Below are 27704 nucleotides of genomic sequence, written 5' to 3' on the forward strand. Positions count from 1 at the left end.
GCCTTCAGTCCTTGGCTGACCTGTATCATGGAAGACCTGTCCTGTCCACGGATCTTACAATCTGGGTTCCAACCCTTGTGTTGGATCTGTTTATTATTCTCATTCCAGGCCTGCCTGGCAATCACTGGGCTACGTCTGAGCCCGTTTACCTTCACCAGAGCTGATTCTGGTCTTGACCTGTGGATGGACTCTCTGGCTTGGCCTTGGGCCTGCCTCATTGCCACAAGCTTGCCTGATGAGCTAGACTCTTGGTTGAACCTGGCCAGCATCTCCTGGCCTGCCTCGGTCGCCTTGCTCAGGCGCTGGGGCTGAGCGCGGCAGGCGAGGCCTCTGCCCCGAGCTGTGTTACTGCATTCAGCTCCCGCCTCCCCACCCCGCAGGGAGCAGCCAGACCTTGCTGCCCCCTGCCACTGGCCAGCGCCGCGTAGAAACTGTGCTGCGATGGTGCCAGCTTTACCTGTGCTGCAGAAGTGACTCCTGCTTGCTCAACTGCCGTCAGTAGGGATGGTTAGCGTCCTTGGGTCGTTTTAACTGGACCTTCAAACGTTTCATGCCAATCTGGAAGCCATTCATGGCCTGGATAGCAGTCTGTGCACTGGATGGGTTGTCAAAGCTTACAAAACCTGAAGGACAGGACACAGGCATGGATAATAACGTCACTGTTGGTGCCATGCTCCATGCATGAATGTCCTTGTTATCCATTACACTTCCCTTGCCCGCTGGCGTCAGCACTCACCAAAACACTTGCTCTGGTTTGTGGCACGATCCATGAAGACCTTGGAGGAAATGATATTGCCAAAGGGCAGGAACATCTGCATCAACTCATTGTCTCCAAACTCCTGAGGGAGATGGTAGATGAAGAGATTGCAGCCTTCAGGACCTGCAGGCATGGGGGCAACGGGGAGGGACAAAACAGAGAGCCCCCAAAAGGAAGGGGAAGAGAAATGGGCTCAACTTAGAGCACAGCACTGGAGGAGAGCCCCAGCACTGCCTCCTTCTGCCGTGACCTCCCCTCGCTTGTCTCTCTCAGTCACTGGCCCACAAAGGGTTCTGAGGGCTTCCCAGGAGCGGCTGGGAGGTGCCTTGCAGAGCTGGAGTTTCTGGAGAGAAGAGTCGCTATGACAGCCTGCCCAGTTCCCACGTGGGGTGCTGGACACAACAACTCTGCCAGTGTCGGGGTGCTGTTCTGCTGGAAGGCAATTGGCTGAGGCGGCAGCTCCTTGTTCGTAGCTCTCCCAGTCCTAGGAGGCCAGCAGACACTGCCACGTGAAAGCCGCTGCCCTAGCGTTCCCTGCCCGCAGCTGTGCAGTGGATGCTTTCAGCCCACAAGCCACAGCCCTAACTGGAAATCTCCTGGATTGCCACACAGCCGATTTCTGGGCTGACCCGGTCCTGCCCACTCCTTCACTTGCTCCCCGTGAGCCTGATGAGCACAAGGAGTTGTTCCCTCACTGACACCTGCTATACAAAGCAGACAGAGAATGCCTTTGCCTTCACATTCTGTCCAGGCCAGTTTTGAAATAAGTTGAAAAACAAACTCACGAAGGCTGAAGAGTGAGGGGACAGTGCGTTGGAGAGGCTGGTTTGACTGGTACCAGTGTGGTTCTGGCACCAGTAACGACGGGGAGGAAGTGCTCTTTTCCCCTGCCTGCGCAGGGAAGGTGCTGACTCTATATATACCCTTTGGGGGTCAAAGCTTGGTGTTCCAGTGCTTGCTGTCCCCTTTGTACTTGGCAGCATCTGGCAAAAAGTACGTGTGACAGGCGTCCTCTGACCCCTTCCAGTCCGCTCACTGCAGAGACACAGCTGGTTCCGTAACCCAGCTCCAATATTAAAGATTAGGGCGGACAAAGGTTAGTGCCATCTCCTCTCCATTGGTGCTGTGGTGCAGAAGATGAGCTACGCAAATCCCACCGCCTCCCCCCCAGACACACACTCCCACCCTGATCCTCACCTTCTCGTTGCTGCTGCTGCAGGATGGGAGGTGGCTGAGGGATGCTCTGAGCAATGGGGGTGATGGTGGTGGTTGGATACACAGCTGTATTCCAAGGAGACAGAACAAACTGTTTACCTGAGGATCTGGGCAGCCACGCAAGGGCCTGAGGGATTCAAGGGAAGCTGGTACCTGCGTACTGCTGAACTCCTGTGAAAGCTGGGTGCAAAGTCTCTGCTACTGAAGGGCCCTGGGCTGCAGACAAGAACATAATCAGAAGCAGAGCAAAGGGAATCCACCCGTGTTCCCTGTGTCTCTCCCCCGGCCCATCCCACACCCCCCCACCAAGTGAGTCTCAGTGCCTGGCTGGTAGGGAGCTAGACAAAGTGTTCTCTATGGGGAAACCAGAAAAGAGGAACGAACTGCAGTTCCTGAGGTCTCTGGATGTTTTTTTTTTCCCGCTCTCCGTACCTGAGTATGGCACAAGACCATTGGTGTAAACTGTTTCCAAGGTTGGATGCCCGTTTGGGAATGGTACCACTCCAGTGAAGCCATTTGAAATGGGTGCCACGAGCCCTGGCATGGCTGCTGTTCCCAGGAGAGGTGGTGAATGTAGCCCTGTAGAGCAAGAAGAGAGTCCCATGAGAGTCGAGGTCCTGCAAAGCCCATGCTGCCTCCTTCCATCTGCCCAGCAAAACTGCTGCGTACGAAGCCATTATTTCTTCTAGTCGGCACGTGGGGGTGACAGATTAATGCTGGAGCCTTCACAAAATTAGAGGCAGCACCAGTGTGAAGAGTGGGCGTAGCATCACTAGTCCTGGCTGCTGTCAGAGCTTTGGGATGGAGCATTTTTAATCCAGGTTTGCACAGCATCTAGCACGACAAAGCCCTTTTCTTGACAGGGGGTCAAACCCGACGTGACTTATTGCTGATATTATTACCGTGGGATGGTGGTATACTCAGTCAGGTGCAATCCTGGGAACCTGCTCTTTCTTTATGATATCAAAGGGGGGAAAAAAACCACCGTGCAGCAGAGAGGAACAGCAGAAGGGCAAGAGAGCATGTGCTGAACGCGGGAGGGTGTCAGGGAGGCTGCAGAAATTTGCACGGCGCTAGGGACTGCTGCCCTCAGAGCCTGCGCTGGTAGAAAAGAGCGGCCTAATCCAGACGCTGAGCCCGGAGGGATGCGGGAACTGTTTGACCCGTGCGAGCACCGTGCTGAGTGCCGGGGCAGGAGGCTCGGAAGGACTCGCCGCAGCCCGGCCCGCGCCAGCCCCTCACCTGATGTCGGTGCGATGGGAGCGGCTGGCAGCCCGTTGAGACTGACGGCGCCGATCTGCTGGATGTGGCAAGGGGAAAAGGCGACGCCTGGGCTCAGGTAGCTGCCGTGGGAGGTGGAGAGAACCGTCGTCTGCTGCTGCATCAGCTGCAAGGCAGGATCGCGCCGTCAGGGCGCCGCGCCGCCGGGGGCCCGGCTCCCCTCAGGGGACGCCCGGCTGCCCCCGGGGCGGGCGGAGCTCGGGGAGGCCGCCCGGCCTCCGCCTTCCCCCGCCGCCGCCTCCGGCCGGGAGCTGCGGCCCCGCCGTCGCCCGCAGCCGCCACTGGGGGTCGCCGGGATCCCGCCGTCGGCACCGGAGCTTCCCGCGGCTCGGCGGGACCTGCCGCGGCGGGCGGCGGCGGCGGCGTCCTCCGAGGCCCGCGCCCGCCCGGCTGAGGGTCGCGGCGCCCGGCGGCCCCGAGGGGGGGCCTGCGGGGGCCGCCCCCCGCGCCCGGCCATGCGCCGAAGCCCCCGAGGGCCGGGCGGGGGGGTCCTCCGCAAAGGCAGGGCCACAGCCCCCCCCGCCCGCCCTCGCCCTCTCCGCCTGCCAGCAGCCCCGAGGGGCCTTCGCTCGCCCCGCCGAGCGCCGGGCCACGGGGACGGGCCCCTCGGGCTCAGAGAGCGGCTGCGGTGGGGAAGGGCCGCCCCTGGCACCCAGCAGCTCCCTCTCGCCACGGGCCCCACCGCCCCGGCGGGCACAGCAACGTCTCCCCCCAGCCCCAGCCCCTTCTCTGAGCGCTGCCTCCTCTCCCGGGACAGCGCCAGGGAGTAAATAACATCGCTTTTCCTTGAGGAAAGGGATGGAAATCCCTCTCCTTTTGCCCAGCCTCAGGTAGTAAATAACATCGCTTTTCCTGGAGGAAAGGGATCCAAATCCCTCTCCTTTTGCCCAGCCTCAGGTAGTAAATAACATCGCTTTTCCTGGAGGAAAGGGATGGAAATCCCTCTCCTTTTGCCCAGCCTCAGGTAGTAAATAACATCGCTTTTCCTGGAGGAAAGGGATCCAAATCCCTCTCCTTTTGCCCAGCCTCAGCAGGGAGGCCGTGCTGCTGGAGAGACGCGGAGCTCACTGCGGTGTGCGCACCCTGCCCAGCCCAGCTCTGAGGGACTGCTCGGCCATCGGAGGTCTGCCCCACGATCCATGGGGCCCAGGCCTTCCTCTGGCAGCGGCCGGCACCCGGGGGCTGGGGGTGGCAGCTCCTGTGGTCCCCTGACACTCGGGGCTGGGCAAAGACCCGCAATGCCAAAAGAAGGGGGGTGGGGAGGGTAGGACGCGAGGTTGAGAGGAGGGTTAGGAGGAGGAAGGAAAAAAAAACCCTTCTGGTCTTATTTGGCCATCAGTTGGTGCTCTGGAGCATAAGGTCAAATCGGACTGTGCTCAGAGTGCAGCGGCAACAAAGATTTAGTTCTGGATGCAAAATTATCCAGCCCCTTCATAAGCCTTGTCGTCGCCATGGAGCAAGAAGAGCAGGGGAGGCACAGGCACAGCTCGCCAGAAACTCTGCAGCTCCACCGGAGGAGCTGGGGGGTGGCACATGGCAAAACCCAAGAAAAGCACAGGTAACTACAACCGCGCGCCACTGTCTGCTTTGCAACAGAAACACAGACCACTCAAATAGCCTGCCTCGTCCACAAACGGCTGCGTCAGTAAGACAGTTTGGCCAGTTACCAGATCCTCAGCTGGAGAATCTAGAAACTAAAAAGTTCATAGCTAGCTAAACCTTCTCTTAATTTCCTCCACGCAGAAGCTCATTACTGCTGTTGCATAAAAAAGAAGAGGAATCGCCTGATTTCATGGCGCTGCTGTGTCTGTAACCTGGCACAGGCGAAGCAGCTGGGGTGGAAGTGACTCTGCAGGGCAGCGCTGCGAGAGGGGAGAGCCCTTGTCGGAGTCGGAGCAGAGGTGGGACACGCCGAGGCAGGCGGCCGAGAGGGTCTCTGCAGGCAGGCAGGACGGACCGACAGCGAAGGGCTTCGCTACTGCTCGACTCCGGAAAGCAACTGGGCTGAAATCTCATCTGTTCGCTGCCGCAGTCTTTGGAGTGACTCCCCTCAAGCAGGATTCACTCACGTTACCGGCAACCGCTCACCCTGCACCGGGATTACAGCAAAATGTGGCCTTTCTGAGAGCACAAAACTCGGCTAAGGAAGGTGTCCCTGTGGCCAGCAGTCTGCGCGTACATCTACTCCTATCTTCACCCTGTCCCCATTTGAGGATGCAGGAACCAAGGCATTTCTTATTTACTAGATGAATATTGATTTTCTTTTTTCTCATTAATGCTTTCTCTGTGCCAGGCTCTGGCTGGAACAAGACCTGCATCCGACTGCCCGTGCACCGAACTAGCATGCTGAAATTGTCTTCATTACTTAAATAAAATCACCATGATGAACCATAAGAGCAGAAAGAAAAGGGGTCTGTGTGAACAAACTACGTTTTCTGCTTAGAACTAACCGACTTATGAAATACAAGAAATATTCAAGCCTTACAAGCAGTTAGTAAATCGCACTGGCTGCTTTTTTAAGACTTCAGGCCTCTTTCGTATCGATAGATTATTATTTTTTCAGCTTCCAATCGGTTCCCCGATTCCATCTGACCTAATTCAACTTGTCGAATAAACCGAAATGAAGGAAATACTCACTTTTCACTGGAAGAAGGGGCACCTGGGATCAAAACCTGTTTTAAGCACTGAAATAAACTGTTTCCAGATGCTCAGTCACATTTCCCAGCTAAGTGTGAGAACTCTTTGTAGAAACTGTATCAGCTAACTTGTACTGTTTGACTGTTTTTAATATTTTGTATCTTTCAATAGATGAGAATAACTGCAGACCTGATATAGTTTGTGATTATTTCATGTTTAAGGTAGTTTTTATAGGAAAATGCAATTAATTTAAAACATCCAACTGAAAAAAAACAAGCAAAAACCCAAACAACCCAAGCTCCAAACTTTTTCTTCTTAGGCCAGAGCCTCTGGGAACCGCTTTGCCTTGGCGAGGCAGCAAGTCCCGTGGGGACAGGGAGAGAAAGCTGTTGGCTTATTCACTTGTGAAGGGACGAAGCAATGCCTGTGATGCAGGAGTTCGCTCCGGCAGCACTCGCTCCTCTCGGTCTGACTCCACCACGTCGATGATTGTTAGCTGCATGTCCTGGGCCTGTGAGGAACCCTGGGGGTTCTCCAAGCCCTGCACCACGCAAGCAGGAACTGCGCTGGAGTTCCCTCGAGCCCTGGGCGTACCAGAGGTTCCAGCTCCCAAAAGCTGCCCGTGGCAGGACATTTTGAAGGTGCCGTTAGGAGATTCAGCAAGGAAATCCCTCCCTTCTGTCCCCGCTTCCAGAGATATTAGCTGGGATTTCCAAGGGTTGATACCCTCTCCCTCTGATGGGGACGCTGTATGCATACGAGAACTGGCCAGGATCTCTCCTCCAGGAGAAGGGAGACTAAAGACTGGGATGACACAAGAGAAGAAACAATCAGGTGTGAGGTCAGTGCCTCAGAAAGAAGGAGAGAGAACCAAAACCAGTGGAAAGGAGAAGGAAAAGGAGGAAAAAACCTGACAGTGGGAGACGGGCTGAGTCTTGAGTCAAGGGGAAAGCCAAAATAAAGGCGGCCAGTGAAGAATCACAGACAAAGCAGCAAACTGACAGACACAACTGAGGAGAAAGAAGATGCAGAGAAGCAAGGAGCACATTCTGGGCCTGACTGGCTTCTTGTCATCAGTAGGAGTTTCGGAAGCTTGGAGGGCACTCGAAGATCAAGTCTGGAAGCTCTCGCTACTCTCCTTCCTTACACAGCCTGGACCATAAGCTAATAAAGCACTTTCTGCCACCATAACCTCACCGCGTGATCCATTCCTGCCTCCCTCACCATCCTACTGTGCCCGAGTTAGCGCCAGCTCCATGAGAGCAGAAGGTAGGGCAGAATGCTCGTCTCATAGCTGACCCACAGCTGAGCGAAGCTACAACCTTAGACCTCAGGTAGAGCTGGCTTGCGGATTACGGGGCTGGAGAGAAAAGACTGGTGCTGGCAAGAGATACTGGTCAGAAAGGCTTCTCCCCTCTCAACCATTCTTCTGGAAGCCTTGGAGCTTGGAATGGCACAGCTGTTCTCAGCCTCATTACACAAGAAGAATCAAATAACCTGCGTTGGACAAATTCTGCGTTTGGTTCCTGGTTTCAGCTGGGATAGAGTTCATTTTCTTCCCAGCGGTTGCTGTGTTTTCAGATTTGCTCTGAAAGGGATGTCAGTAATGCAGACTGGTTTAGGTGTTGCTAGGTGGTATTTATACTAGTCAAGGACTTGTTTTGAGCTTCCCCTAGAAGCTGAGAAGGAGCACAGACAGAAAACAGAACGGTCAATGGAATATTCCGTACCGTAGATGTCATGCTCACTACTTAAATGGGGGTTGGCCGGCGGGGGGAGGATCCGCAATCACTGCTGGGGAGGAGCTGAGCAACCAATTCACAGGGTGGGGAGAGCGACTTGTGTCGTATTACTTTATCTTGTATATTCTTTTACCATTATTATTATTGTTGTTGTTGTTATCTTCCTTTTTCTGTTATTATTCTATTAAACTCTCTTTATCTCAACCTACGAGTTTTTTTCCCTTTCCTTTCCCCTCTTTTTTTCCCTCTTCTCTCTACGCTTCTAGGGGGGGGCGGAAAGGAGACAACCGCACAAGCGGCGGCGCGGTCCTAGCTGGTGCCTGGGGTTAAACCCTGACAGTTCCAAAATTCCCCAGCGGCATGGAGCCTCTTTTCTTTTGCCACACACTTAAATGGCATTTGGCAGTTTCGGGGAATTCTCTGAGAGGAAACCACCACCAATTGAGAAACTGTTCCTCCTCTGTCACGCAGGTGGAAGGCAGCCACACCAAGTCGCCACTGAAGCCAGAGCTGAAAGAGGTGTCCATATATATTAGAAACACAGGTTTATTTGCGTTCCCCTCCCAGCAAAATTACTTTCGGTAATAGTATCTACCTTTGAGTTCTTTGTTTGACACAAGGACCTCTCATGCCTTGAGCAATTTTTTTTTTTTTTTGTGTGTGTGTGTACGGTTGGACTCGATGATCTCAAAGGTCCTTTCCAACCATGAAGATTCTATGATTCTATGAATTTCTGAGCCTCCTTCCATGGGCTTTATAACTGGTAGCAGAGACCTGAAAGTGAGAGTCACCAAGAAGACCCAAAAGATGCTCCACCACAGCTGATCAGGGACTTGCTGAGTTTGGGAACCTCCCTCCGTGTTGGCAATCACCACCATCCGAGGCAATGAGGTCCTCTCACCAAGAGCCAAAGCACAGCCAGTCTTGCCAGACGAGTCAGAGACTGCTGGAACACCTCTGGCCCTCTGCTACCCACAGCTCCCTCTCCAGCATCCTGCAAACCCCACGGTCACGCTACCCGTGAGAGAAAACCCTGGGGGGATTAGGGCCCTCCTGAGAATTTCAGCAGAGAAATAAACACACGAAGCCGGGTGCAGGGCTCTCGCGGTGCTCCAAAAACAGAGACACACACGTTTGTGCCATAGACCCTGAGGAAGAGTTCACAAGCTGGCAGACTGTCATGTCTGGCAGACATCACCCAGGAATCGTGGCTCTGAGCTGTTCTCAAAACAAGACGGAAAGATGTTGGGTCATGCTTGACCTGTTCCCAGACACCTCTGCCAGCCTACACCGCACCAGCGAAATCCACCCTCACGTTGAGAAGGTCCCAGCTCTCTCCTGTCACCCCTTCCAGGAGAGAAATGCACAAAGATTAGGCTGCTGACTGGAGAAACTGAAGCCAGGAACAACTCCCGGGTGCCGGGAAGCTTTCCCGCGTGTTACAGAGAGCCGCCGGTGGTCTCCCAGCTCAGGTACGGTGTTGCCCCATAGCCAGGAGGGCAGCCTTTCCCCACGCACACACGCGCGATACTCACAGCCTGCGCATAGGCGCTGTATGGGCTGAACGGCAAGGTGAGAGATGGAGTGAATATCCCCAGCTGCCCCACCATTTGCTGCATACGACGGAGGGTCCTCTCCTTATCTGTGTCAGCAAACTTCACCACTAGACTGGAGGAGGCGCCCTGGGCACAGAGAGAGGAGACAGAGAGAGGAGCGGCAGGAGGAGAGGTGTGGGACAGCCAGAGAGTCAGCAGTCAGGCGAGGTGGGATGGGGCAGAACAGGCAGCAGAGAGGAGCGGGAAGAGGAGCAGAAGAGCAAATATTGGTGTGAACGCGCTCGGAAGCTGCTCGGAGCCTGGGCTGTGCCCTTCCCCATCCATCCGTCCATCCAACCCTTCCCTCGCCCGCCCTTCCCCGCACACCCTGGGCCTTGCACAGCTGCGCAAGCGGGTGCGCAAATCCCCGTCTGTGTTCACCAAGGTGCAGGCGGGAACACGCAGGACACCGTCAGCCACAAGCACCATCTTTCCACCACCATGAGCTCGGCTGGCTAGGCTGAGCAGCTCCTGGCAGCTGGAAATACCCCGGCTGCAGCAATGCACCGTCCTGCCCACAAGGTGCCCCAAATCCAGGTTAGAGATTGTGAGAGACGAGATGACGACTGCAGCTCCACTTGCACACGAAGGCACAGCTGCGGCTACACAGCCCCACAGGATGCACAAAGCATTCCGCCCCACACCCAGCCTGCCCCAGAGGCCTCCTCGACTGCCTGAACAAGAGAAGGCGGGGAGTGCGCTCAGACGTGGGAGTCCTGACTGCTCACATCGCTGAACTGTTAGCTCGTACCCTGCTCAGTTTTGAATTACTCCAGGTAGCCGCCTCTGAGCCAAATTCATGGCCTGGTTCTCGGCTCTCTTTTGTTTAGCCTTTATAGCTGTCCCTATCAGTCTGGACATAGATACACACACCAGCCCAGGAGACAGGATGGTTCCCAAATACAAGAGCACGGATGTGGACACACACACACACACACACCCCCCACACACACACACCCCCCCACCCTCCACAACCACGCGAGCTGGAAACCGCAGTCGAACCTGTCATGGTTTTGGACAGTGAGGGGAGGTCCCTGCAATGGTGTGATGGGAAGAGGATGAGGGTAGGTACCCTGGCCTTATACTCACGGGCATTGTCTGGCTGCCATGGAGTGCGTGGATTGCTGCCTGAGCCTCTGTGTGAGATGAGAACTTTACAAAAGCACAGCCTGGAAAGGGACAGAAAGAGCACAGGAGATTGCAGTGACAGGACTGCCGTGAAAGGGTCCCCTGCAACATCACGCAAGGGACAGTATCTGGAACTCGGGCAGGGCAAAGGAAAGCCACCCCAAGAAAGCAGGGAACAAAAAGGATGACTCATCCCAAGTCCTCTATCCTGGAAAACACAGGAAGGGTCTCGAATCGTTACTTCGATGCTATACTCTATAGACGATGTCACCATCTTCACCCTTGCCCCCGATTACCACTTTCCCAAATTCTCTATGCACTCCTAACTGTGGGTACAAACATTTGAAATCGCGGGCCCAGAGGCTCACCAGCGATCCCCGTAGCTCAGCCACTCATCGTGCTCTGCTCCCTCTCCTTTCACCTTGGTCTCTTGCCCATCTTCCCCATCTTCCCCAGGCTTTCCTTGCAGCTTCTTCCTGCCCTGCCCGTGATACGGGTTCCCCTAAAGATGGGCAGGGGAGTAACGCCCCGGTGGAAAGGAGACCCAGGCGGTGAGGTAGGTAAGCGCTACCTGAAGAGGAGGGAGAAGGGGCACAACACACAGAGGGGTTCACACCTTTGCTGTTACCATCAGGTCCGCGGAGCACTGTACATTCATCAATGACCCCAAATGGTTCAAAGAGTCGGAGCACGTCATCCTCAGACTGCTGCTTATTTAACATGCCCACAAAGAGCTTCCTGTCCCCTAGGGGCAAACACAGAAACATCAACCTTCTATGAGGCTTACAGTCCAAAGCAGGAGGATAGGGACACTTAAGCACAGAACAGCCTAGGTGCTGAAAACATGCCTGGCATGGAAATGGTTTGCTGAAATGCTTCCAGAGGTGAGTATGCAGGGTCCTCCCAAGCTCCTCACACCTGCAAAGGTTTCTGTGGCTTCCCCTGTCCTACCTCCCCCAAAGGAAAACAAAAGATTAATAATTTCCTTCTATTCATTCATTAGCCTTTCCTTTGAATGATCCGACAAAAATGGTAATAAGAAAAACTGCCCGGGCAATTATACCCTTATGGAACAATATGTGAAGTTCAAGAGGTCCCTTAGGAAATACAGGAGGCCAAGCCAGGCAGGGTGAATAAATTCCTGGACCCCTGGCTTCTGTTTCCATTCCCTTCTCTCCAAGATGACTGTTTCCACAGCTGCTATGTAACCAAGCATCTCAGCTTCAATTTGCCTCTCCCTACCCCAGTCTAACCAGTACGTCTACCGAGCTGTCCTCTAAGGCCTGGAAATAAACCCTTGGCATCCTGGGTCCCAGTTTGCCTCACCACAGGCCCAGCGAAATGCGAGACAGTTGGGTGAGGGCCAACCAACAGCTCCGTGGCCCCCACTCCCCCCTCTCCAAGGGCATTTCGTACCCATGTCACGCTGGCAGAGGGCCGGAAGGCTGGCCAACGCATCCAGGACTTTGAGCTCAGGGTCCTTCTGGGATCCTCCATCAGAAGGGAGAAGGGGTTTGTTGTGATGGTCAAGTGCGGAGGTGGGAAAAAAGGTGCATGGGGCTTTCTCCCCCTCTGTACCCCCATCAGAACACCCAGGGGCCCATCACACAGCCTGATGCCATCCCATCCAGCACAAACATCGAGCAGTGGTTGGGGCAACGTCCTCCACAGATTGCTCCGAACAGCTATTAAAACAGCACAACATGAAAATCCCAGCCTAAACGCCAGCCCAACCTCCATTTTTGCAAGGAGATGGTTGTGCCAACTGCAGAGTTAACCTTCCCCCGCTGCCCCAAACGTGCATGGGGAGACATGACCCATAGGAGCAAACGTGTCAGAATATGGCTTGGGAGGAGCAGAGGATCCCTTATTGTTAGCGACAGGGTCAGAGGACCCGGCTTCAAACAAAAGCAATGTAATGTGACGCACGTCAGGGAAAATAGCAAGGAAGCTGCTATCTGTTTGAGGGTGCAGTGACCTGAAAAACAACAGGTCTCGGAGCTACAGCAGCAGAGCGGGCTGCAGGGGTGGTGGTGTGTATGTACGGCAGGGATGGATGACACATTACACATTCACGCTGCCGGCAAAGCCTCCCCCCAGCCCCTTCCTTGCTCCCCTTGGCTCAGAGGATGGTTCCCACCCGGACAAGTGAGCAAGCTGCCCGCCCCCCCTCCCCCGGCTGCTCTGCCGCATACAGACACACTTGGGAGCACATGCAGGAGGTATCTACACGTGCCAACGCTCCCTCGCAGGAAAGCAGGCGCGCGCGCACACACGACGTTAACGGACAAGCACGCAGGCTCATGCATGCACGGGAACATGCTTGCACATTGACCCAGCCCCAGCAGGTGCCTTCCCAAACCAATGTCCTCGGTGAGCGAGAAGGGACGGCAGGGAGATGCAGTCTTCCACCATGCAGGCGCCACAGGGAGCTGCTCTGCGCGGCTGCACCGCCCCACGGAGCCCAAGCACAAGCTGGCGCAGGCACCGCTCCCCACCGGGCACCAGACGTACATGCAACACAGATGCCACTTCAATCCACCACAGATAAAAGGGTTAAAAGTGCTGCATCTAAGGCTCTTACCCAGTCCCAAACAGATACTCCTGATTTATATCACTGGAAGTGGCTGAAATACATGGCCTTGTGTATTTTTTAATGGCCAAATTTCCCAGCTTCCCCATTTTCACGATTCCCTGGATAACTAAACCTGGGGGAATTTCATCCCCTTCCATTTTCCTTGCGATTCTTGCTACATTGCTCCCTGCACCCACAGGACAATGGTTGCATTTTGGAGGCACTATTTCAGCTGAAATTATTCCATCCAAAATTTAGTGCTCTGGCAACGCCCGACAATCCCCGGCCAAGGCACAGGAGCTCATAAAGCGGGTGCTGCACAGCTGCTGCCTTAGCAATGAGACGGGATCTGCCCCTACCCAAGGGCCAGCTCAGAAATCCCGCTGGGGGAAGCAGCCGAAAAATAGCACATAGAGAAGGTGAAAAATCCGACTGGAAAAAAAAACGGGACTGGTCAGGAACATATTTTTTGGGAGGTTGGAGAGGAGAATGGAAGCTAAAGGAGCAGTAGCTCTGTGCTCCCATTACCATGACCTGGTGCCGTGTGCGATCCCAGTTTGGCTACGGGAGGGGACACGAGCTCTGCAGTGTCCCCCCTGCCTCTACCCTGAATCTATATTGCAGCTGCAGCCAGGCCTTATTTCAGATCCGTGCCCCACGCTGCCGCCTTTGGATTGCAAACACGGCCGGAGTTCCTCAAAAAACCCATCAGCAAAGGGGAGGAACACACTGGGAAATATTCGCGCTGACTTCAGATGGCGTAAAATAAGCCTCTGTTCTTTGAACTAACAGGCAAATGATTGTGGACTAAGACTTAACAGCCAGAAATGCATTCGATGGTCTTACCTCGCTCTTTAGGAAGCCCTGGCTGGCTGTTTGGGTCAGGGTGGCAGAGGGGTGTCAAGAGGGGGAAGCCAGTTATATTAGAAATTTAAAAAGTTGGAACTCTAGGTGGGGGGAACATAGAGCTTCACGGACGTAATCTTACTTTTGTAACGTTGGCCTTTTGCTTCTGGATCTGATTTTGTGGAAAGTGGGGTTTTTGCAGAAGGATAGTGGATAACCCGTGGAGATACCAGCGGATAACCAGTCAGGTAAGTGGTTCCAGTTTTGGCTGATGACTAATTCGGTGCAGAGACCTGACGGCTACCACCGCCACCCAAAGCTTAAACCTCCGCCAAGCAACAGCGTAATGGATGCAAGAGGCCACGACTTTGCAACAGAGGCACTGACCGAAAAGGAACCTTGTCCACTTACAATCAAATCAACATTAAACTGTGAGTTAACTAGTTGTCTTCTCCTTCAGAGGGTCTTGAAATTTCCCGGATAATTCATGTGGTTTCATCCTCGTACCTTTTCTGTTGGATCAAAACTATTTTTCTTTACCCTGGGCTTTGGGAAAGGTCCGTTGAAACGGCGGATGCCAGTCTCCGTTCTTGCGGTTTTACTGCCAGTCTTCTGCTGTCTGGCAGGGCTCAGTGACGGAACGTTTTGGAAGTCCGGTGTTTATGTGGGAATTTCAGCTTTTCTTTTTCGAGTTTGGAAGAAAAAAAAAAGCCAGCCTCTCAAATAGTGGTGTTCCCCCCCTAATGACCAAGCTGCCTCATCTCTCCACAACCGGGCCAAACCCCTGCCAGCCCTTTCACCTGATGTCTGCTGTCACCGCTCTTAAAGCGGTCGATCCCAAATCAGCTGGCATCCTCATGCCACTGCCGTGGCTCGCTGGCTCCTTCGGCTCCCCAGCAGGGATTCCTGCAGCGCTGGAAGATCTTCTCTCCCCCACTTGGACCAGCACACCCTCCTCCTGCCGTTTTCCCTTCGCTTTCTCTCCAGCTCTTGTTTTTCACCCTCTGATTGGCAATTTCCCATGCCGTCCAGCAACCAGGAAAATTGTCTCTGATCTCCGACTGTTGAGTTCCTATGGAAACATGCTCCGGGCACAGTCAGTCACCCAGGCAGCGGGAGGAGGGCCAGTGCAGAGCAGGTTGCTGATGAAGATACCATGGGAACAAAGGAGGGGTTAAGGCTGAATGCTTTGGCCACGAGAGAGAGAGGAGAGCACACAAGCACTGGACACTGCTCCCCTTTAAACCCGGTGGATTTAGGTCATCTGGCCAGCAGCTGTCAGCACCAAGGATCAGGGAGAGGGAGGAAGCCTGCGCAAGCAGTTGGCTGTGGATGGGACAAAGCAAATCTCCTCGGGGATGCAGAGAGGTTCCTCGTCTCTAAGGCAGCGCTAATGGGCTCGGGCTAGCTGTCCTATCGCATCAGTGCAGCAGAGTGCTCCGGGTCTTGCAAGAAGCACAGACAAGCTCCTCTGCCCCCTCACTCCATCTCCTCCTGGCACCCCCCCTGCCCCGGCTCACGTCAGAGGCGTAAGGAAAAGGAGGAAAGAGCTGACAAAGCCTGTGCCAGAATCACAGGTCCCCCTCTGAACTAATGCAGGCGGCATCTGTTTACTGGTGAATTCCTTCTGCAGGATGCAGTAACACCGAGCATCCAGACATCCCCGTATAGCTCCTGAGGGGCTTGGCCAAAAATTAGCATCTCTTAAACCAGGAGACAAATTCTGGTGCTCTAACTTCATGTACTTAATTCAGGGTGCTTGATTTGAGAGTTGTCAGTCCCTAGAGAGGATAAAAGAGGTTCCCTTCAATGATAATCCAGAGCAGAGCCTCACTGATGCATGAAACCGTTCCCTTGATAAATTCCTAGTCCAAGCTGTTTTGTCCTGCCCCAAATCTTTCTTTTAGCTCCTGCCAGTGTGGGGCTACTGCTATAGGGAATGGCTCTTCCCGTATCCACAAACTGGCTCATCCACTTCCCTGACAAGTGGAGCATCACGACAGAAACCTTTGGAAAGAACCACCTGATTCAGACAAATATAGGGTGCTGTCTTGGTGCCTCAGGCAAAATTCCAGTTTGGCATGGATCCTGCGGGAGCTCCTCGTTTCTGAGCTCTGCCATGAAGCTGGAAGGAAGCAAGGCCCATGGGCTGGAGGGAAGAAGGTGCTCGGACTCCAAAGGCTGCTTTTCTCCACGACCTTCTCCGCGGGAAGCAGAGCTGATCCCCCGATGTTTGCAGTCATTAGATATTGTGCCACTTTTCATAAACTTAAGAGATTTCAAAGTCCAGTGCCTTGACCAGAAGCTTGCCTCCAAATCAACCTCCTGTTTTTCAACCTGTTGGCCTATTTCAGCTCAATTTGACAGAGGAGCTGAGGCATCAAGTCCCAACACATTTTGTGATACTAGGTGGCTGTGTACAGAACAGAATCCCTAGAAGTGCCCCACTGGCAAAAGAAAGGCTGCAGAAATGACCTCAGCCTAGTATTAGACACCAGAGATTCCAGAGTCGCACTCATCAAAGAGACACAAACTGTTCAGAAAACAAAGCTGCAGCGGACGCTCTGTTCGCAGCCTGAATTGTCTCTTTGGTCTGTTTTTACGGCCGTTGCGTGAGGGCTTAATGCAGGAGGAACATCAGCTGTGCACGGGTGGTACTGCTGAAGGTAAACGTGTGCATGTACCAGGACAGGTTGGGGGTGACCCGCTGGAGAGCAGCTCTGTGGAAAGAGACCTGGGAGTCCTGGGGGACAACAGGGTGACCATGAGACAGCAATGTGCCCTCGTGGCCAAGAGGGCCAATGGCATCCTGGGGGGCATCAAGAAGAGCGCGGCCAGCAGGTGGAGGGAGGTCATCCTCCCCCTCTGCTCTGCCCTGGGGGCGCCGCATCTGGAGCGTTGGGTCCAGTTCTGGGCTCCCCGGTTCCAGAAGGACAGGGAACTGCTGGAGAGGGGACAGCAAAGGGCTGCCAAGATGCTGAGGGCACTGGAACACCTCTCTGATGAGGAAAGGCTGAGGGATTTGGGGCTCTTCAGGCTGGAAAAAAGATGCCTGAGGGGGGATCTTATCAACGCTGATAAATACTGAAAGGGGGGGTGTCAGGAGGATGGGGCCAGGCTCTTCTCAGTGGTGCCCGGGGACAGGACAAGGGGTAACGGGCACAAACTTGCCCATGGGAAGTTCCATCTCAAGACGAGGAGGAACTTTGCTGTGCGGGTGGCAGAGCCCTGGCACAGGCTGCCCAGAGAGGTGGGGGAGTCTCCGTCTCTGGAGACATTCCAACCCCGCCTGGACGCGTTCCTGTGCCACCTGCTGTGGGTGACCCTGCTGTGGCCGGGGGTTGGAGGAGATGATCTCCAGAGGTCCCTTCCAACCCCGACATTCTGTGAGTCTGTGATGTGCGATGAATGCGTGTGTCAAGCAGACACATGCATGTGTTTGCAAAGCCACGCACGCAGGGGTATGTCTGTAAGCGCATCTGCCCGTGTCTCCGTGCTGGCTGGGAGGGTTGCTACGCAGCCATGTCTTACAGCCGGAGGGTGCACGGGATCTGCCATGGCGTACACGTAACGGTTTTGTGATGTTGAGTTACTGCTACGAGTGGCAAATGCTTTCCTGGTCTCCTACGCTTTTTTTTTTTTTTAAAAAAAAAAGACTCGTTAGGAATAACCTCAGATACAATTACACGATTTCTGAATTAATTAGAAATCTGGGGTGTAAATTTTTTAAATCAATGTGGTGGGGGAAGGACTGACCACCTAATGGTCGTACGTAGAGGCAATATGAGGTGTCAGTGAGCAGCCAGCTTCCTCTATCCACTGCCCGCACCTCTAAAGGACAGCTCATCCACTCCTAATATCGGTGTCAAGAGTGAGAGAGTGGCATCACCCTGAAGGCACTGGTCTCTTTTTACTGTCTATAATACAGACAAGCACCTTAAATTCAAGCCTGAACCCAGGGGCTGAAGTAAGGCGAGATGAATCCAGTCCTACGTGGTTTAGGCATGCTAGTTTCTTTGGAGGCTTAAGCCACAGTTCTTTTCAAAAGGAGCATGTCTACAGGCGGCATGTCTGGGATTCCCAGTATAGCTCAAGGGAATAAAAATGCCCAGACTTCAGTAAAAGTCAGGTGTCTCATCCCTCAAGCAAACAACGAAAAGTCACGGATTCTATTTGGAAAAAATGATCTGACTTAAACCAATAAAGCTTTTTTTTTTTTTAAAGGAGGATCACACATTCACATAAAATATTATAAAATATATCTCATGTCCCTGTCAGTGCAATAATTGAAAGTCACTACAAACTGCTTGGAAGTGACCCCTTAAAACTTAAAACAAAAGCCTTCCAAATCTAAACACAGCATGCAGGATACGCTGCCCTAAGGACAAACAGTCTCACACAAATTCTTCCCTCCCCACTACTAAACTGCTTTCAGAGGCAACACCAACAGCACAAGGCATGGAGAGGCAGATGCAGGAATGGAGAGAAGAGGAAAAGAAATGTATTGCTAAGACAAGGAAAAGCAGCAAAACACGTTCATAAATTTGGAAAGGGCTGGAGTTGCAAACCTCCACCTGGAGGAGGCATCGGAGCTGCTGTAAGCTATTACATTAAGAGAGATTCTCCTGTTCCCAGTCTTCCAGCTGTGAACTACTCAGTATGTGTTGCTTTAACCAAGCTGGTCCCCTGCAGGCTAACAGCACCTCCATCTCAGGCCTAACTCAGGATCCTTTCCCTTCAGGCGCTATTTCCCCATCACACGCTGTTTTCTGCAACAGCACTTGGGCCCTGACAGTGTGATGGGGGCTGCTGCAGGACCGGGAGTGGAGAGGCCGATACAGTCCAACAGCGACGGGGAGGCAGAGGAGGGAGCTGCAGACAGGAGAATCGGCTGCGGAGCCGTGAGCTGAACAGGTTAAAAAGCCAGTACTGCTGCAGGGATCTGGCTTTTATTGGGCTGATCGGGTATAAGACCGAAGAAACCTTTTCCCAACTGCTTACGCTCTCCAGGGCCCCTGGTGCCGTCGACCAAAGTGCGTGCCTGCTTCAGTAGCCTCCTGGGGCAGACACTGTCAGGCGAGGAGTACCCTCAAAGGGCTGGGAGAGTGGAGTGGGCACATTATTAATCACCCTTAGGACTTGGGGTGCTCTCAGCTGCTTGCTGTGCCAAGCCGAAGGCTCCCCAACCTGTCCCTAGACTCTCCCCCTGCCCCCCCAAATCCCTGCCACACACAGACAGCCCCTCACAGACTGCGGGGAGAGGAAGGCCAGGTCAGGACCCTGCCTCTTTTCTTGGTCCCCCTCACAAGCACACAGCCGCCAAAGGAGAAACAAGGAGAGATGACAACTACCTCCACGGCTCTCGCTGTCTGCGGGTTTCACTTGAATCGGGCGCGCCATCTGCAATGAGAGAGAAATGCAGAGGGTTAGAGCTTGGCCCATCTGCCTGGCACATGGTGCTAATGGCAGTGGCACCAGAGTGCCCCTTTCTGCCTGCTGCGCAGAAGGGAACCAAGACATCGTGATGGCAACCAAAACCCCTGGAGAAGGGACCACACGGATTTTGGACTCCTCAAAAGGAAACCTGGCACTTTTCCCTGCTCAGTTGCTTGCCTGCAGGGAAGAGCTCTCCTGGAAAGGCCCACCATGCATAAGCCTGTGCCTCCTCAGACACAGCAAGTGGCAAAGAAAGGGCTCCAAGGAAGCAGCTCATCACCATGAGACCGGAGCCCGGACAGTGGTCAGGGTGGCCTAAGGTGAGGCTGCCTGGAAGCTCTTCCTGCGCCTGCCCCGACTCAGCGCAGGCATGGTCACCTCACCTAATAGAGTCGCTTACTTTCCTCGCAGGAGGGACGAAAGGCTGCCTCTGAACTTGGCTAGGAGCCGTACAGCAAGCAGGCACGTTACCTTTCCCCTTCCCCAGCCCCTCACGCAGTCAGAGCTCCGTGCACCAGAGCGGCTCTAAAGAAAGAGCAGCGCTGCTCTCCAGCAACATCTCCTGTCCACAAGGGGAATGCTCAGGTTCCAAGTGACAAAACTCCACTCGCTTGGTTGCGAAGAGCTGGTTACCTCTCTCGCACCCATTAGTGTCATCAGCAATAATCCAACCACAAGCAACAAGCCCGAGAGGTGGCTTCGCTCACGTGATACGGGGACTCTCCAGCACTTCTACCCAGGAGTAGCTGCATTAAGTAACCCACAGCTTTAACTGTCTGATTTGCAAAGCAGGGCAAAACTCTCATCTGCTGGAAGCTATGCGTGTCCTACGCTGCCCAGAAGCCAACAAGCTGCAGCCTTCTTCCCAGGATCTAACTGAGCCAGAATCTCCTCCGAGGAACGGTGGACAAGACAGATTCCCACACTCACAGCACATCTCGCTCCACGTCTCTCAGCATCATCCACAGAGGCTGACAGCGGCTTGAGTCGCTGACGTTCATAATAAAAAACAATCACAATACCACAGGTAAGACCCGCGCACATGTTGCAGGTCCAGATACCATCTGCCCCCTCTCTTAGGAAACGCCCTCAGGAAGAACAGCAACAACAACAAAACAGAAAAAGAAATCAAGCCATAAAAGTCACCAGCTGCAACGTGTTTAGAAGCCAGCACGCAAAATGTGGACTGCAGTCAATCTCCAAGCAGTGGCTGAGCCAGACTGGACAGAAACCAGAGGTAGAGCCCACGTTCACAACAGCTGGAGGGAACCCGTGAAATAACTTTGCGGTTTACGGGACAGAGATGCCAACCAGAAGGTGATGGGCTGCCGTGGCATGGCACGTCGCCGCTGACGCCTGACCGCTGGGCACAGGAGAGCGCTTCTGGGCAGCTGGGAGCTGTGAGCTGGCTGCCACTGCCTGGTGGATCTCAGGCAGGATGAGCAGAAGCTGGGACCAGCCCCAAGCAACACCATCCCTGCCTCCAGGAGTGACACGGGGCTGCTTGGCAAAGCCAAAGACTGGCTGGCAGCTCCCCAAAGGAAGGCCAAGCTGCTGCCATGCTGCACCTCGGAGGCAGCAATGCCAACTCCAGGTCCATCTCCCAGGACTTGCTGTGTCATCTGGGGGAGAGGGAAAGGATGAAGGTCCCTTTCCCACTCCCAATCAACTGCATAGATTTGCAGAGCTCCTAGCATCCCGCTGTGCTGCCACGTGGCCCTGGCATGTGCAGCACTGGCACTTGCCAGCCTCTGGGCTGCTGCTCCCCCAGGAGCTGCCAAGGACCAGGCGTCTCTTTCTGCCCATGAGCTGAGTGGGACGTGGGGCAGGGCTTCAGAAGGATGTGGTCAGACATTGCTCCAGAAAGCCTCAGATTTCCTCGCTGAGAGGCAGCGGGCTCCTATCGCTGCTCCCAGCCTCTGGCAATCCGCCTGTGCCAGCCGAGGCTGGGGGTGTTTCGGCAGCAGGCCGGGTGGGAGAGGGCGGGCAGCCCAGATGTGCGCTCGCACGAGAGGGCTCAGTGCAGAGCCAAGAGCGGCAGCTGGTCACCTCACTCCCCACTGCTCCCACAGCACCGAGAAATAGCTTTGTTTCTAACCAGGATGCAAAACCAGGATTAAGCTAAACAGATGGGAGGGAGATGGAGGGACAGACTCGGATCTCAGCTTCTGAGAGAAGCAAATCCATTTGGGGGAAGGGCGGGAGGGAGGGAGGGAAGGATGCCATGGAAGCCAAGAGCATCACAGGCCCACGTGAGCCCAGACCCACCCAGGGATGCTGGGGCTGAGCGCTTGGGGCAAGGAAAGGAAAGGATGGGGGGAGGCGGGGGGGGGGTTAAGTACCTGAGGACATCTCCCTGTCCCCTCCCCCAACAGGGCTGTCACTCCGGCTCCCAGCACCTAGGGTAAAGGAGGTGTTGTCATGGAAACGGTTATTCACCACATGGAACCTGACATTTGTGGTTGCCATGGAAACCAGCTCTTGGGGGCATTCCCTCTGCTTTGCACAAAAGAGACATTTGGATACGATCTCTGGGGAGGGGGCCCCCTCTCCCCATCTGTCCAGCCCTTTCCTTCCCCCCCATCCCAGGGACCGCTACGCAGCCGAGGGTGCGCTGCGGGGCCGGTCCCCGGCAGGACGAGCCATGGCTGGCCCTACCGACCCTGCCCGCCACGGGGGAGCGCGCCCCACAGGGTCCCACACCCACGGCGCGGTGACGGGCCCCCAGCAGGGCCGTGGCACGATGCCCGCGAGACAGCGCTGGCGGCAGAGGTGCCAGCGCCGATGCCAGCACAGTGACGTGGGTTAGCACTGGTGCGAGTCTGGAGGTGCAAGCACTGGCGCAAGAGGACACGGGGCTGCCCAGGATGAGACCAAGCAAGCGGGCTGCCCTGCACCCCACAGCCGCCGCCACGGCTTCTCTCTTGCCCACTTGACACAGCGCCTTGGCGAGGCACAGAAAGACTCCCCCCCTCTGCCAATGTCACACCAAGCCCTCGGTCAAGGGATGCCCATTTCCAGAGTGACTTTAAGAGCCACCCACCGAACTGAGGTCCGGTCTCTGGGCTGGTCTTCATCTGCTCTGAGAGATGTGGGTAAAGAGGAGAAAACAAGATACAAGAAATCTGTCCAGATGCAGAGGCTTGGAGAAGAGCAGGATCCTCTGCCTGCTGCTTCCCGAAATGGGAGGTGTCCCAGCTGAGGCGGAGGCAGGCATGGTCCTCCTTGCGGAGAACTGGACACCCAGAGGCTTCCACAAACAGGACTACACCACTTCAATCCTCCTAAGTCCCATGTTGCTGTTAAAGATGAACAAAATACCGAAGGCCTCTCAAGCAGAGGTGTGAGCCGACAAATGCAAAGAGAGTCCACAGTTGCTTTCGCTCAACAACATAGGTCGCAAGGCCTTGAGAAGTGACCCTGAGGGGTCCTAAATTTCGTATACAGGCTTCAGACAAAGAGCTCTGTCCCCTACAGGAACTCAACACACAGAGAGGATGGTCAAGCTTCACCCCTTCCAACTGAGGGAGAAAGAGAGCAACAGGACAGCAGGGAGGACACGCTTCTGGCTTGCCCAGTGAAGTCTGGAAGTACAAATTCTTCCGGCCTCCAGGCATCATCTCAGGCTGTACAGTAATCAGAGAACACACCGTAGTCTAAGAAAGCCATATCTGGAGATGCCCAGCTGGGCACAGAATCCAAGAGAGTCAGGATGTGCCTGCCATAAATTCCAAGCGCCCAGTAGAGGCACGTGCAGACATCCATCCCTTTATCACCCCAGAACGCAAACGTGTGAACACACATGTGACGCAGACAACTTGAGCAAATGATTTGTGAGCCTGTGCCTGCCTCACTAGCTGAGCTTTATTTCCCTCATTAAATTATTCAGCTAAGCATTATTATTTTTCATTCCTGAAGAATATCGTATCAACACTTAGCGCATGCTGTCAGGCCACCACGGGACAAATGTCTCTGAGTCCCTCCCCACCCAGTCCTTACTACCCGCTGCTAATCACAGACGAAGAGCCGTCAGCTCCATGACCCACCGGATTCCCGAAGCCTCCTGGAGCCACACGGAGCAATGGACACCGGACGGCTAATGCATAGGAGGGGGCAAAACTCCCGCTGCCTCCCGACTGGATGTACACCTCCCTTTTCCAAACACAGCCACGCTTACCCTCCAGAGCCCACAGCGCTCTCTGATGATGTTTGTTTGCATTGCTGTCCTTCTCCCAAGTCCACAGCCTTTGTTAGTCGTCTTTGGGGTTACTGGTAGGAAGCAACTGGCCAGCCCGATGGGGGCACGAAGCCACGCTGACCATCCAAGCGTTACATGCTACACAGCAGAGCAGGCACGTTTCCTGCATCACCCTCAGGGAGCAGCGAGGAGATACCCGGTGGCAGGAGAGCCACTGCAGCCCAGGGGAGCCCAGAGGTTTCTCGGGAAGAGGCAGGGTGAGAGGCCTCGCTGGCGAGTGTTGAGATTACATCCCACCCCCAGCATCTGGTCAGCATAGAGAAACAGGGAACTGTGCTCTGCTTGGGCTTCCTCCCTTCTTCCAAGGAAACGCTCCCTGACCATTGAAGCCCGCTTGGGATCAAGGATCTAAAGAAAATTCCTGGCCCTACTAAAAACCAGAAGCAGCTTTGCTATTGGTTTCACCAAGGCCAAAATGCACCATTTCTTTTCACCACACCCCCAATAAAACCCTTCTGGAGGTGAACTAGCTCCCCACGTTGACACCGATGCCCAGCGTGAGCTGCCGTCTCAGCGATGCGGTAGCCATGTTCTCCAAGGACGAGTGGTGACCCCTAGCTCTGGCTTCCTTAGCTTTCAAACTGCAAAAGCTGGATAGACGGAGAAAAGCCCCCTGGGACAGCAGGGCAAGCCTCTCTATTAATTAGGAGTAAGTGATGTAAAATAGCCCCTCAGGTGCAATGCAGGGGAACCTCATAGCGTTAAGTGGGTCAGCGGCAGACAGCACGAAACACACAATGCAGGCTGGCTCCTCTGGGACATCAGGAACCGAAAGGCATCCAAGGCCATTGGCAGAATTAGGTCCTGGGCTCTCAGGCTTTGCAAATTGTGGGCTGGTCTTCTTCTGGCCAGTTAAAAATACCCTGCCTGAATGATCACAACCGCTTCTAGCTGCGCAGAGCACATAAATCTAAATGCTGATTTTCTAATTTGGATTCTGCTTCTTGACGGGAATGCAAGCAGTAACAGATTGGTGCCAGTCTCAGTGCTCGAGTCTCCTGCTTGCACCTTTCCACTGACGTCTCAGCGCACCTCGGTCCTATCCAGAAGAACCATCCATCCCTGAGGACGGGGAGTTGTCTCACACAGAAACACGAGCGACATTAGCACCAAGCACCATTCCAGCACAGCTCTAAAGGCCGCTTATGTGAATTCACCCCATCCAATCCCATTATGAAGGAGGCAAGGATAATTATGAGTACTGTGTTCCAGGTGAGTGAATCAAGGCACGCGATGATGAAGGTCATGCGGGAAGTCTGGGGCAGAAGCAGGATGTAAAGTCCAGAGTCCAAACCACACAGCTCCTGCCTTCACGGCTAAGGCCGTCTCTTTCTGCATGAGCAAGGAAGATTGTTGGATGACTTCACCCAACTGCTTTGTGTCACCAAGAAGAGGACTCATAAGTTCCAACTCCTCTCACAAGTTTCTTTGGAAGGTTGTCATGATTTCAGCTGGGATGGGGTTGACTTTCTTGCTAGCAGCTTGCGTTAAGTGCTATGGTTTGGATTTGGGATGAAGAGAGTGTTGGTAAAACACTGATGTTTTTCGTTGTTGCTAAGCAGTCAAGGCCACCTCTGCTCCTCATACCACCCCACCAGGCTGGGGGCACCGCTGCACCAGAAGCTGGGAGGGGACACAGCCAGGACAGCTGACCCGGACTGACCCAAGGGACATTCCATGCCATATGACATCATGCTCAGTATATAAATCTAGGAAGCGGCGGGGGGGATGTTCGGAGCGATGGCGTTTGTCTTCCCAAGTAACCGTTACGTATAATGGAGCCCTCCTTTCCTGGAGATGGCTGAACACCCGCCTGCCGACGGGGAGCAGGGAATGAATTCCTTGTTTTGCTTTGCTGGCGTGTGCAGCTTTTGCTCTACCCATTAAACCGTCTTTATCTCAACCCACGTGTTTTTTCTCACTTTTACTCTTCCAATTCTCTCCCCCATCACAACTGGGGGGAGTGAGAGAGCAGCTGTGTGGTCCTAGTCGCTGTCTGGGGTTAAACCATCACAGAGGTATTTTCCCTGCCCCCAGCACAGAAGGCAAATCAGGCAGAGCAGGGAAGTTACCCGCCATTCTCCACCGAAGCCGAGTGCACGCAGGAATCAGCAAGCAGGCATCCGAGCAGCGTGTGGGCCACAACAGGCACGGACTGACTGCTTTGCCTCTCCGATGCTCTGCTGCTCTGTGTTCCTCCTCCCTTAACGCAGTCAGACATCCTTGTCCCCACTGTAGCTAGCGCTGCTCTGGGAGGAAGGCAAGCAACTTACCGCCATGACTCAGAAAGCCTTTGGATCTCCCTGGTATCTCTCTGGAAGTGACAGCACCATTACTGTGCATTAACATCAGACAACCAGCAGGGAGGCCCGCCCAGCGCAGCAATTACAGCCCCTGTCATGTACCTGACTGTTTGGCGGACACGTTTAAGTGCGGTCTCTCAGGACTCCATGGTCAGTCTCTCCTCACGGGGCTCCTCCCTTGATGTTTCAGTGCACCACAGGGCACTGCATCAAGGCGGACATTAGATGATCTTCCCTGTTGGTCTGATCTCTTCTTGTCACTTGTGATTAGTGCCACTGAAGGTCAAAGGAGCTTTTAGGTGAGAAGAGGAAAGCGCCAACTTTCTCAAATCCTTTTCTACAGGTGCTAGAACAACAAGTTTTCCCCAGAGGCCACACGAAGAAAAATCCCTGGGCCAAATTCATGTAAGTACCTTTCTGGTTTCAAGGGGGCTTTTCAGCAGTGCAAAGAGCAGTAGTATTTGGTCCCAAACTTCTTCCTGCTCCTCCCCATTCTTGCAAGATAGGGCTGCAGGAACCGAACGCACCCTAAAAGCTCCTCTAGTAAGTTCTTCAAGACCACAAGAGACCATTCTGGCCACCAGAAAGCCACAGGCCTGAGGACCCAGGCACAGCTTGGTGCTCAAGGCCCATGGTCCTGCGTCAGGCGCCAGTTTTTGCTTCAGCAGAGACAGGGTCTGCCATCCTTGGCTTGCCCAAGGAGCCCTTAATCACGGGAGCCACTGCCAGCTCCTGTGCTCAGCGAGCCTACAAAAAGCAGGAATGAGATGCTCTGAGACGCGTCATGAAGTTAGTCGGAGCAAGTGCAAGAAAGCTGCAGAGGGAAAGGCTGGGAGCACTGCCACATTCATCTGGATTTGATCTTTCTGTCAGGCTGTTTGGAAAAGACATCCAGCACCCATCTTACCCTGTGCCTACTGGTGCATCAGTGACCCTGCTTCACTGGACACCTGGTCCAGTGAACCACAGAATCATGGAATGTGTTGGGTCGGAAGGGACCTCTAAAGGCCATCTAGTCCAGCCCAGCTGCAGTGAGCAGGGACAGCTTGAACTAGATCAGGTTGCTCAGAGCCTCATCCAGCCTGGCCTTGAACGTCTCCAGGGATGGGGCCTCCACCCCCTCCCTGGGCAACCTGGGCCAGTGTCTCCCCACCCTCTGTGTAAAGAACTTCTTCCTCATGTCTGGTCTAAACCTGCCCTGCTCTAGTTTAAACCATTGCCCCTCGTCCTATGGCTCCATGCCCTTGCAAACAGTCCCTCTCCAGCTTTCCTGTAGCCCCCTTCAGGGACTGGAAGGGGCTGGAAGGTCTCCCCGGAGCCTTCTCTTCTCCAGGCTGAAGCCCCCCAGCTCTCTCAGCCTGTCCTCACAGCAGAGGGGCTCCAGCCCTCAGATCATCTTCATGGCCCTCCTCTGGACCCACTCCAACATGTCCATATCCTTCGTGTGCTGAGGGTTCCAGAGCTGGACACAGTGCTCCAGGTGGGGTCTCCGGAGAGCGGAGCAGAGGGGCAGAATCCCCTCTCAGGTGCTTCTCGGTGCGTAAGTGGGAGCCTCCAAGGACCTCAGCAAACTGGCAAAGGGCAGAGCGAGGGGCAGAGGATGCCTGAGCTGACAGAAACGGCCATGTCTGCGGGGAGCCCGCGGGGAGCCTCTCACGGACGCGCTGGAAGATTAACGCGCTGTGGTCGGTCTGTGCCTGACAGCCGGGGGTGCTGGCAGTTCCTCGATGCAGCCATGCCCCACCTCTTCTCCCCCCACGGCAGGTTAATTACAGCAGCTGGGGAGAGAGGTCTCTGCTAATTTAACGTGCTTGGTGGCGGCGGAGGGGGCCAAGCCGACAGCAGCAGGGACCCTCCGCCCCGGCTGCTGCACACAGTTCCCATGGCAACCGTTAACGGTCCAAGCGGTGCAAAACCTCCTGTAATAACGA

General features: G+C 54.5%; 1 protein-coding gene across 3 annotated transcripts in view; it reads right to left on the reverse strand.

Annotated features, from left to right (window-relative positions):
* The window catches only part of CELF5 (CUGBP Elav-like family member 5), a 44846-nt gene that overhangs the window by 3420 nt on the left and 13722 nt on the right, over window positions 1-27704 (reverse strand). For 2 of the 3 annotated variants that reach the window (XM_074565709.1, XM_074565707.1), the window contains exons 3-12: window positions 19125-19176; window positions 10972-11100; window positions 10317-10396; window positions 9168-9314; window positions 3215-3359; window positions 2405-2551; window positions 2126-2188; window positions 1955-2038; window positions 737-880; window positions 458-623 (exon numbers count right to left, since the gene is read on the reverse strand). In XM_074565709.1, the coding sequence (XP_074421810.1) occupies window positions 496-623; window positions 737-880; window positions 1955-2038; window positions 2126-2188; window positions 2405-2551; window positions 3215-3359; window positions 9168-9314; window positions 10317-10396; window positions 10972-11100; window positions 19125-19176 (1119 nt within the window). In that variant the 3' untranslated portion in view covers window positions 458-495. The remainder of the gene's footprint in view (window positions 1-457; window positions 624-736; window positions 881-1954; window positions 2039-2125; window positions 2189-2404; window positions 2552-3214; window positions 3360-9167; window positions 9315-10316; window positions 10397-10971; window positions 11101-19124; window positions 19177-27704) is intronic. The other variant, XM_074565708.1, reaches the window with a different exon arrangement.

Source organism: Larus michahellis, chromosome 23, assembly GCF_964199755.1.
Source record: "Larus michahellis chromosome 23, bLarMic1.1, whole genome shotgun sequence".
NCBI classification, from domain to species: Eukaryota; Metazoa; Chordata; class Aves; order Charadriiformes; family Laridae; genus Larus; species Larus michahellis.